The sequence below is a fragment of the Lichenostomus cassidix genome, chromosome 3 (genome assembly GCF_008360975.1).
Source record: "Lichenostomus cassidix isolate B80296 chromosome 3, HeHo_3.0, whole genome shotgun sequence".
NCBI lineage: Eukaryota > Metazoa > Chordata > Aves > Passeriformes > Meliphagidae > Lichenostomus > Lichenostomus cassidix.
The window spans coordinates 13,167,141-13,179,156 of NC_139483.1; the positions used below are offsets into that span (position 1 = coordinate 13,167,141).

The window sequence follows — 12,016 nt, forward strand, 5'->3', positions numbered from 1 at the left end:
GATGATTACAGTGTTGTTTTTATTTCATATCTTTAGGGCATGAGGCTGTAAATAATGCTAAGCTCCTAGGCATTAATAATAAATATTGAAGTCTTTTAAGCAGTTATTTTAGACAAGTTCCTGACGAAGTGAAATTACTTCTTAATACCTAATGTTTCTAAAATGAGGCAGTATCTCTGACAGTGTCACTCTTTCTATCTACATCTTTTTTCTACCCTTTCCATTACCTGAGAAATGAGCTCTTCAGTTTTGTGTTAGATCCATGCCATGATGCAAATATGTCAAATTATCTATGACACCCTAAGTATCTCACCTTCCTAGACATATTTATTGCATAAAGAGCAGGATAAAGTACCAGTGAGTGGTGCAAATGTGCTGTCTTCAGTGGAATTTACCAGCAGATAACTTGGCCCAGTCATGGCAGCAAATCTTTCCTCTAAAATATCAATACAGCACTAGAGTCCAATTATTTTTATACTCTGCTAATCTTCTTTTGCTTTTACAGTGTTCCTGCAGGCTTCTATAAAAAGACTATTGGTAATCTCAGTAGGGAGGCCTCCTTATCAAGCAGTTTCAAAGACTTATGACTTCTGAAAAAAATAAGGAGCAGGAGGTAATACTGAATTAATGGAGAAGGGGCTAGTCAATCTTCAAAAAAAATAAATGTGTGGCATATATAGTACTGATTATTTTGCTGCTTGCAGAAGTTTTCTTGGACTTTAACAGAATTGATAATAAGACTTGGAGATAGTTAGAAATCTTTTATGTTTTTAAAATACATGCCTAAAATAGTCCTTTAAATATAAATCTAGACATAGCTCTTTTTATATATTCATAGTTGAAAATAAATCAGTGCACATATAATTTTAAACCTATGGTCAGGCCAAAACCCCTGCTTATCACTTTTTGAAAGTCTCATTTATTAGAAAAATTGGTATCAAGAGTCAATCTTGCAAGTCTTATTTTGTTATAGCTCACTGGAAGTGTGTTAGAATGTTATTAAACTCTGTTTAAGAGTGAATGTTGCCAAGGCCTGGTATGTATGGAAAAGAAGAATAAGTGCTCTGGAGAAGGCCCTGGGGCTCCTGGTGGACAGCAAGCTGTCCTTGAGCCAGCAGATTGTCCTTGTGGCCAAGAAGGCCAATGGGATCATGGGGAGCATTAGGAAGAGCATTGCCAGCAGGGCAGGGAGGTGATCCTGCCTCTGTGTTCAGCCCTGGCGAGGCACAGCTGAGTGCTGTGTCCAGTTCTGGGCTCCTCAGGACAAGAGAGACAAGGAACTCCTGGAGCAGGTCCAGCAGAGGGTGACAAAGATGATGAAGGACTGGAGCACCTCCCTTCTGAGGAGAGGCTGAGGGAGCTGGGGCTGTCCAGCCTGGAGAAGAGACACTGAGAGGAGCCCTCATCAATGTCTGTCAGTGTCTGCAGGGAGGCTCAGAGCATGGAGCAGGCTCTGCTCTGTGGGGCTGGGCAATGGGACAAGAGGCAACGGGCAAACTGAGGCACAGGAAGCTCCAGCTGAACATGAGGCAGAGGTTCCTTACTGTGCAGTGCCTGAGCTCTGGCACAGATTGCCCAGAGGTGTGGAGTTTCCCTGGCTGGAGATATTCTAGAACCATCTGGATGCAGTCCTGTGCCATGTGCTCTGGGATGACCCTGCCTTAGTAGGGAGGTTGGACCAGATGACCCACTGTGGTCCCTTCCAACCTGACCCATTCTGTGATTCTCTGAAGTTATAGCAAGAATTAGCTTCTTTAACAACTTACAGTTCTTACTTGAAACTTGTTAATATATCCATCAAATTTCTATGAATTGTACCTATCCTTCATGCTACAGGGATATGCCTTAGAGAATCATGGAAAAAGATGTGGGGGAATAGGTTTCAGAGCTTTAGTATTTCACTGATATCTTGCTATGTGTTTGAGAAGCTTGTCCATGCTAGAGAATTGGAAAGTGCATAAGCAGGCTTGTTTCATGAAGCGGCTTTGCTGTGGTAATAACTTATTTCAGCAATGCTTTTTTCTTAAAACTTTGTTATGTAGCTGCTCTTACTAATCCTTTAAAACTTGATGTAAATTGCTTTGATGGCTATCTGTGATTTTTAGGAAAAAAACCCTTATTTACATATTTTTGCACTTAGATAAACTATATTTTGAGACTGCCACATGTGAAATTACCATGTGAATATCTCTGGTTGTTATTTACACAAAACCCTGGTGTTATAGTCAGACACAAGCTCTTGCTTACATGGACTGTGCTCTTTCCTAGACTTTTCTGGTGTTCTGAAATACTATGACCTAAATTTTGATTGGTGGTAGGGAGAAGAAGTGGAATGAAAAGCAGTTGTATGCTGTCAAACCATTGCAAACAATTGTAGTTATGGGTTTTTTTAATTGTCCTGGAAAGTGAGTGTTAATTTCAGAGAAAACAATAGTTCCAGTCAAGCAAAAAATAGTACAATACATCAGTGTAGAACATCATCTGTCACACTTCTGTAGATTTAATGAAGCTTTTGTATCTTTTTCAGAATAAAATGTGTTAAATTAGTTTGATTCAGTTTGTCCTTTCCCCTATCCTTAACATGTCCCTACTTTTATATATTTTTTTTTATCTGACTGCTGCACACAAGATACAAATAGAGGTGTGAGGGTTTTTTATCATTAGGGAGGGCTTATTCTGATCTTCAGATGGGATTGGGGATTTCCAGTGGCTGCTGATTAGTGAGAACACTGACCAACATATGGCTCAGCCAACCTTTGCCTCTCAGCAGGAATTGCAGTGCAATAAGAAAGGTCTCTGAAGGAGAAAAACTAAGATACAGGGAAGAAGGGAGTGGAGGACAGCATTGAAACAACAGGAAAAAAACCTGAAAGTAATAGGTCAAAACATTTCTAGGAAGGTATCTTGCAGCCTTAAGAGATGGTAACAGCACTTTCATAACCTTCAAGGTTTTCTGTGTGCTGAGAGGTCCTTTTGAGTGTTTCACCTGAATTTTTAAATAAAAAATTCCTGATTTGGGGTTTACCTTTGAATTTTTCTTACCATATATATGCATGTGGTTACAGTTCTGTGTAAATACCTGTGGGTATTTTTCTCTGTAAAACACACGCAGTTCAGCTTCTTTTATTGCCATGACCTTCACCAGAATTCTTGTTATACAATGAGTTACTAATAATTTTTTAATTTGCCTCCATTTTAAAATACACTTTTTTTTTTAGCTGTGGATATGTAGTTGATTCTTTCTAGAGCAGATTGTTTTCTGTTTTTAGCCAATTCACTAAAGGTCTTTGACATGCTCATAAATTAAATGTTTGTGTTGTCTTAGTGCTTTCTCCATCGGTTACACTCATAAAGTAAAAATATCATCAGTCATCGTAGTGATCATCAATCCATTTAACATTTGGAGGAAGGTAATCTGAATTTTTACTGAAGTTTATTAGATATTAGAGTTCAATACCAATTATTCAAACCAAATTAAACTGGCAATATTCTTTTGCTCACTAAATGAGAGATTGTTCTACCATTGTTCTCCTGTGGGAGAAGAAAACCTGTTTCTTAAAACATTTTATTTCTTTTCATTCTTATGTTAGTTTTTAATAATAACCTTTCAGATGCCATAGCTTATTTGAACACCTGACCTGAGTACTGATGTGGCTGAAGGTAATTCTGGGGTGCCAGAAGAAATATCAAATACACCACAAGAAGGCATATTGGCCCTGATACTACTTTTCATATGCAGCCTTATGTTAAGGAATACTGTTTTGGCTGAATTATTTTCCAAGTGACAGTGAATTAAGATGATGAAGCTCAAAAAGTATTTTTGACTTATTGTCTGTCTTTGAAAAATTTTGAGATTCTTCTATATCCAGAATTAATTTATTAAAAAAAAACTTTACTGTTTGTAGCTGACATTCCTTTGACTTTATTTGAAGAGGCAAGGTTGCAAAGAGATATTAGGAATGGCTTCTTTAGATCAAAATTTTTAGTGTAGCAATAGGCCATTGGCACATCTCTCTGCTCATTATTTTGAACAGCAGATTGCTTCAGCTGAGACTTCAGCTTCTCAGATCCTGTCTGTTGCTGTAGGATCCTTTCATGGAATGTATTCCTTATACGCTAGTAACTTGGAAAGATATTTTTTTGTTTTACATGTGAAAAATCTTTATTAAATGGTAGTATCCTCAACAGGCTGGAAGATGTAATAAAACAAGTGTTTTCATATTGTATTTCCCATGTTTACAAGACCAAGAGTTACAAACAAGTTCCAAACGTGTTTTGAAGACTAACACAGAGATCCAACAGACTTTTCCCAAATGTTTTTAAGTAGTCATTCCTGCAATAATACAATTGTAGGCACAGACAGAAAAAAAAGACAGTTTTGTAATCCCCTCTGGAAGGTGTTTTGTTTTACCTTTTTCAAAACCATGCTGTAGTTCCTATTACTGAGTCAAATGCTGCATATTCCTGTAGTACCTCTCTGAGACAAGTGCAAAACTGGCTTTATAGCAGTGGCTCAGCTTGTACATAATACCATTGCAGTGGCATTCCCTCTGCATCCCTGGAAAGCTTATTGCTACAAAGGGCTTCTTTTAACAGGAGTTAATTAGGACTAGAAAATTGCTTGTTGTTTTTTATTGCATCCAAACCCCAGGACATGCTGCACTAATCCTCTAGTGCTGAGTGGTGCCATAAGAGAGGTATTCAGCTGATGGCTTGGAAGTTTCTTATTAGCTTTGAAACTCTTCCTTATCAGGTTATTTAACTCATTAACTCTTTCTATACATTATGATAAATTAACATAATTCGTTAGGTGGGGATTGTTTCCTTCTTTATTCTTTCATTTGAAATGTGAATTTAAATATAACACCAACAAAGTCAAAACAACTGTCGTTCCTTTCCTATTCCACATTTTTACTTGGGACAATGAAAAACAAATGGAACTCATTTGGAAAACCCTCAGCAAGGAGTAAGGTGCTGCTGCTTCATCCAGCTAGCACTCTAGAAAATGAATTTTTACCCAGGACAGAGACCGCTTTCAGTTTTTGCAAGAATAACTGCTTTTGGGTTTTGTGCAGCTCTTCCCTTTAAGATACAGGCAGAAGAGAGCCAGCCCAGGATGGGGAGGAAGAATTTACCTTTCCTGTTTCATCACTGACACGAGATTAATTCTAAAACTTGCATTTGCAGGAGTTATACAGTTACAGAGAGTAAAATTTAAATCTTATTTTTATTAAGATAATACCAATTTTCCTACCTATTCTGTAAGGAATATGACACTGAAATATCTGTGCTGCTGATCCTTTCAAAGCTGACAATCTCTAAATTGCATTTTAGCTGCGAAGTCAGTGGGAACCTTGAGGCTGGAAAAGGCCTTTGGTAACTTGTCCAGCACAGTTTTTAGCTTGGTGCAGAGACTGAAGCCTTTATTTGCTGGTATAATGCTGCTCTGGTTTCCCAACTTCTGACCAAAATTCCCAACTTCTTACCAAAATGCCTCACATTTTAAGGCAATGGTGAGGTTGAGTAATAGCAGTTTCTCCTGTGAATGTAGAAGTGATATGAGAATATTTGACATTTTACAGTTTATTCTTAATTTAACAAGAAGGCCTTCAAAATCACGATTTCAAACTTTGGGGTTTTGAGTAATTAGATAAGAGGAATTATCACTAAGATGTAAAGTGCAGGGTGCTGTAATTTACTTATTAATGATGCAACTGTTAATTGGAAAAAGGTTCTCTTATTTTCACCTTCTAGCAGTTCAATATTTAATATACACTTAGATGGCACCATTCCTGAAAACTCCTGCTTGCTTTCCTCTTCCTCCCCATTTGCAAATCTGCTTTTGAAGTGCATACTCTGTGTGATTAAATAAAAGGACATGAAAATTAGTGAGGAAATTGCATGGTGTAGCCATTTTAGTAATGAATTTAAATGGCTGTTTAGCAAAATGGAGTAATTTATCACTTATCTAGTGTTCCCTGTAAGTCATTTATCATCAGAAGCAACTATCATAATTTTATTCTAATCTGAGATGGTGGGGAGGGATCAGAGGTTCATACTTCTTGGAATTGGCTACTGATTTGATGATTGTGTGTAAAACAAAACAGGAGCTAGGAAAGTTTTCCAACTTCCTTTGTGTCATGATATTATACTTTACTTTGTGTAAGTTATGCTGGTAATTCTTCCTCGTCAGGTAGAATTTTTCTTTGCACCTCCTTTTACTTAAATGCATACTAGCTTTACTTTTATGTTGGACACAAGTAGTACAGATTTTGGTGTCCAAGATTAGAAGAGCAGTGTGTTTTTTGAGATAAACCACGTTCTGATAGTATATGTCACGAACAGAGTCCAAAGCACTTGGTTATAACAACTAACCAAATCTCTGCTTTAGCATGGTTTGAAGTGGAACATTTTCTCCCAGGGAAAGGCTTGAGTTCACCAGGCCCCTGAATCTCTGGAATGAATAGACACTTGTACAGCTTTTTTTTTTTTTTTTTTTTTCCCCAAAAAATAATTTAAAACAATAAGAAGACCTTGAGAAGTGATTCCAGAGTCCTTCAGAATAAGTTGCTTACGGTTGTAAATGTTTTGTTCTTATGTTAGGCAAGTCATGATTATCACTCATGGATTCATTCCCTAGTAAAAGGGAAGGGAGACAGGAATTTGTATATACTGGGGGAAAAGGGAGTATTAAAAAAAGAAGTGAACAGATAGATATTTGTAAGCAGTAGATTTGGAATCGTGAATCTCATTTTTGATTCGAGTTGCTTACTTGGAATTTTCTGTGGAGACTTGTTTAGAGGGCAAGGAATATAGTTTCTGGAAAGGAAAAGAAAGATTGTGAGAAATGAAAGGAAGCATGGGAGATGCTTCTGTTAAAAAAATTATTTGCAAGAGATGGGAACAGAAAAGTGATAGTACTTGTGAAAATTTATTCAACCCTAACTGATCAAGCAGACCCTCAGCCTTCTCTTAGAATTAATTTCATAGGCTTTATCATAATTCCATCATTTTTGTTGGTTTCGTGCTTAAATCTTAAATATTACTGCCTAACAAACTTTGGTTTCTTTGAGTGCCTGTGAGTTGTTTCTGTGTGCAATCTGGTCAGCCTGTATTATGTGATTGGCATACAAAAAATGTCAAATGTGGCCATAACATTTGGAGAACTACTTTGTCGTCTTTGTAATTTTTCATCTGAAGATCCAGTGAGTGATGTAATAATGGAAAGGTAAAGGTTGGCTTCCTAAGAGCAGTGTGCTGAGAAACTCCTGAGGAATCTTGTGTATGATGCATCCTGAGACCATTCCAGGTCTGCACACCTCGTGTGGAGAGTATTCCTGTTGCTTGGAATGGCAAACCATTAGTTTGCTATCGCCACAAAGTTTGCCACAGAACTCGCAGTTCAGGCTGTCTGCTTTTATTGTTTCAGTCATTCTTGTTAATGGTTTTGTCTACATGCTGTTTTAGTATAGTTTTCCCAAGTTACGTTACTTTTTTGGAAAGAGTTTATAAATAAGTTGATGGTGTAGCAGATAAATGTTTGAATTTGAAATTGTTGTGAAATGGAGCACTAAACAGTACATCTGGGAACATACTAGACTCTGGTTTGGCATAATTTATTTATTCAGAACACATTTAATGTTTTGAAAATTGTAGAGAGGAACTTGGCTCTTAGAAGTAGAGTATCACTGGTGTCAGCTTGTTTTCTTTTTGACAGTAATTATTTTGGCAGATAGATAATTTGACAGCACTCTACCAGGTTTTGTTGTGTAATAATAGATGGGTTTGTCACATGGGTTGTTGGGTTTTAGTTAATAAACTTATTTTAAGGCTTTTGTCTTCTTCCTATGTAAAGGAACATTGCAGCTATCAATTAACAGATTTTATTTACTCTTACCACAGTTTTATTTCTCTTGTCTTTGTCTCCCATTACTGTTCCTACCTAGTGAGATCAAGGCATCTAGTCCTATGCATGTGATTTAAATCAGGCAGGGACACATGATCAAATTATTTTGGAATCAGCCAGACCTGGTTTATGATGCAGTACTGCCAGTGAGAAGGGTGGATGTACTGTAAAACTTAACATAGTGCTTATGTAGGATTGTAAAACCTGCTCAGATCCATGGAAGTATTTCCTCTATATGTTTCATCAGACTAAGGGCTTAAATGAACTTCCAAATGAAGTGAATATTAGAACTGTTGTTGATTTCACTGAGGCAAAGAAACAAACCCTTTCTGCAGCAGCAGGTGCTTTAATAGAGTGTTTCTTTTGTTTGAATCCTTTCTGTGGCACAAACACATCATGGCATTCTGTATTTATGCATCTCCTGTAATTTTGGATCTCCACTGCCATAATATACAACAATTTACAGTACTCAAATTCAGAATAAAAACATATTAAACTCACTTATGGTGTTCATATTCTCTTGTGCTTTTCTATGCAGGTAATTACATTTTAATCATTAAATGAAGTGCTGCACTTCATACTGGCTAGAATGACTGCCATGCATTTTTAATGGTTTCTCTAAGTGTCATTAAGTGATAATTTGAAATAATAAACAAACAACCAGCAGTATACACAACTGGTTATTAATGAAGCCTGTTCTTAATTTGCTTAAAGGATCAACAAAAATCGTGGTATGAAATGTAGCAACAGATTATGATTGGGTTTTTTTTATATAAAAGATTTGAATGTTTTATATGTACATATATACTTTTTTAATTTGTCCATTCTAAATACTTGCATTCATATCAAGAGTAAAATAGCACATCTTGATATTAAAGAATTGATACAGGGTGGTTTACCAATATTGTTTAGTGGCTTTTCTGTCCTGTGTCAAAACATTTTGACTTATGTGCCTCCTGTTACATGTCTGCTAAAAATTGTCTGGTTTCCAGTGACAAAGCTTAATAAAGATTTGTAGCTTGATTTCCTATTCTCAGTTTTCCTGGATCTTTGCTAGCCTGTGGCAGACCTGTTGCTTTTTTTCCTTCTATATTTCCATTTCAGAGCTGAGTAGGGCAAGGCAGAGTTGGAGTTGCAGTGCCTAATTACTTCCCAAATATTGGGATTGAGGGCAAAGAGGCCCAAGGTTGCATCCAAGTGATTATAAGAGGGAATTTTAGTTTTATGTGAGGCTTGAATTACTCCAGAGACTGGAGAAATGTGGAGATATTTTATTGGTATTTCCCCCCTTGCTTCAAATAATTTCTACAATATTTGCAGCTTGGCCAAACTAGAATGTTGTCACAGAAGATGGTATTTGAATTCATGACATGGAAACACTGTGAGAATAGCAAATAATGGGTATTTTTGTTTTGGTAGGTGAGCAGAAAAGACAGTTTGGTAAGAAAAGCATTAAATTAGTGTCTTTATCCACAGTGTGTAGGTTTTTTGACCAAAATATTTCCTCTAAAGTAAAACGCTATGCTCAGTTTTAGCATTTGTGTTTTCAAGTCAAATCCAGTTTTTAAACAAGTGAATGTTATTTTGATGTAAATAGAAGTAATTTGGTTAAAAATTTAATTTGGTAATAATGTTTTTAAAAAAAGGTCCTGACATGTATTTAAGTTCCATACATTTTCGTGTCTGTGTGAATGATCTTTCACTTTTTTGTGTTCTAGTCATTAAATACATGGGACAAAACTATACCTACCAGGTTACTGCATCTCTTTTATCATCTCTCCATTGTAGGTATTCATGCTGCTTTAATGTGCCTGTGCAGCAAGCACCCATAGTAAATAAATTTGCTCTTGAGCCTTTTATGCTTTTATTAAATATTCATCAGATGAGATGCAGAGTATTCCTGCAGGCTGCTGCTGCTTTGAGTGCATTGAAACCCCAGAAAATGCATTGTTTGTTAGTTCTTTATTTGTGATGAGCCAAGGTATTCCTCTTCTACTGAATTGTGTCAAGGTCCAGGATGTGCTGCCACCAGTGTAGTGTTGTTCTGCATGTAGAACTGATCAGGAAGGTTTAAGGCCTGGAGAATACATCCAGCTCCTCCTGCATATTTATTATGCATGAAGAATGGCCAAGACAGGAAGCAGTCAGAGCGCTGTGTGTGACCAACTGATTGTTTAACATAGGAACAAGGCTTGGAACAAAGGGAACTGGAGACTGTTATAGTTTGATTTTGTGTTTTGTGAGACATTGACAGCAGGACAAAGCATCCTGAAGGGTGCTTGGAAAGATGGTCTTTTTTTTTTTTTTTCCTTCTTTTTGAAAAAGTGCTTGTTTACAAAATAGGCCAAGGCTGTGAAATCCAACTGTGGATTTCCTGTAGCAAACTGATTTCCTTCACTTGGTGCGAGATACAGCTGAATCTTGCTTTGGGCTGTAAAGAAAGCATAACTGATGAACAGTCATTTTGTGATTTTTATATTGTAGTCCAGTATGATTTGGCTGCTGCCACAAAAGAACCCACAAAAGAACCCACCAAAAATAAAAAAAAACTAAACAAAAATCCATGAAGATTCTGCATCAAATCTGTGAGAAAGCCCTTCAAGTAAATACAGACAAATAATTTCTAATATTCTTATTACAAAGCAAAGTTAAAGCTAAATGCAATCATTGTCTGCTGCCTGATCTGAAGAATTTTGCAGTAGTGTCAAAACTTCATGTGCTCTGTTATCTAAAGAGTAGCATTGTGAATATTCAAGATCAGGGTTAGTGGATAGAGTGCAACAGAAGACAAATATACCCAGGGACTTCTCAAACTGTGTCCTCACAGGTGCTTTTTGCGCATTCTGTCATTCAGTGGTGTCTTAAGTTCTCTTATTTACTTTTTCTATATGTTTAAACGTGTTTTGGTTTGGTTCTGATGATATCACACTGATGTATGCAGCTCTGTCCTGGAGATTGAGTTTGTTCTCAAGAATGATGAAGTTTGTCATCCTCAGGTTTTCATACCTTCATACTTACACTGCATAAGCATCTACAGGTATTCATTAGGATTTTACTAGCTTACTGTTAACTACACTGATAATTCTTGGCTTTTTATCTCTAAGCTCTGTAGAACTCTAGTGTAAGGTCAGTGTATTGTTCATCTATAAGACTTAATTGGAGATTATATTTCCCGTATGTTATTCTTGCTTTTCTGACATTGAAAGCTCAGCTATTTGTGTTTCACTTTCAGGATAAACTAATAAAAATAACCTGTATTGCACATATTAGGTAGTAAAAGTATATCCCAGAAAAAAATCTTTTCATTTATGGATGCATGTTAGCTTTCTCTCTGGTGTGATGCTATATAAAGCTTTAAGGCAGACTCCTAAATGAATGCTTTGTAGCTTTAGTTTATTCAAGCCCTTTGGCAGAGCTACTGGAAGTATCTATGTTACTGAATCTTATTGAGGTGTCATAATTTTGGTGAAAGCTGGGAAGCAAAAGATCTGTGTTTTGACTAGAATAATGCTTTGGTCTGTAGGTTCATCTGAATGTCATATATTTCAATGTGTTTCAGATCAGATTGCTTAAATAACATTAATAAAATCGCTGTTGCAGTTTATTTTCTGAGTTTAATCATATACATGAAAATTCTGTTAGAAAATAGTTAAAAATATGTTCACAGTAAATCTCATTTATCTCCTTTCTTCACGGATATTAAGTGTTCTAAATGAATTATTTTTTGATACAGCGCTTACACTAATACTGTTAAATTAGCTATGAAAATAATTCATGCAAGTTGCCTTTAATTAAGTGCCAGCGATTTATTTGTTTGTTTCTCTCCTTTTGTTTGCCAGGAAAAGAAGAATATATTGCGACATTCAAGGGATCAGAATACTTCTGCTATGATTTATCTCAGAACCCCATACAGAGTAGCAGTGATGAAATAACTCTGTCGTTTAAAACACTTCAGAGGAACGGACTGATGCTTCACACAGGAAAATCGGCAGATTATGTCAATCTTGCACTGAAAAATGGAGCTGTCTCCTTGGTCATTAATTTGGGCTCAGGGGCCTTTGAAGCGCTGGTGGAACCCGTGAATGGGAAATTTAATGACAATGCCTGGCA

At 36.5% G+C, this 12,016-nt stretch overlaps 1 protein-coding gene across 13 annotated transcripts in view; it reads left to right on the forward strand.

Annotated features, from left to right (window-relative positions):
- The window catches only part of NRXN1 (neurexin 1), a 670,457-nt gene that overhangs the window by 219,476 nt on the left and 438,965 nt on the right, over nt 1–12,016 (forward strand). For all 13 annotated transcript variants that reach the window (XM_085054558.1, XM_085054559.1, XM_085054568.1 and 10 more), the window contains one exon: nt 11,746–12,016. This exon is cut by the window's right edge and continues 31 nt beyond it. In XM_085054558.1, the coding sequence (XP_084910684.1) occupies nt 11,746–12,016 (271 nt within the window). The remainder of the gene's footprint in view (nt 1–11,745) is intronic.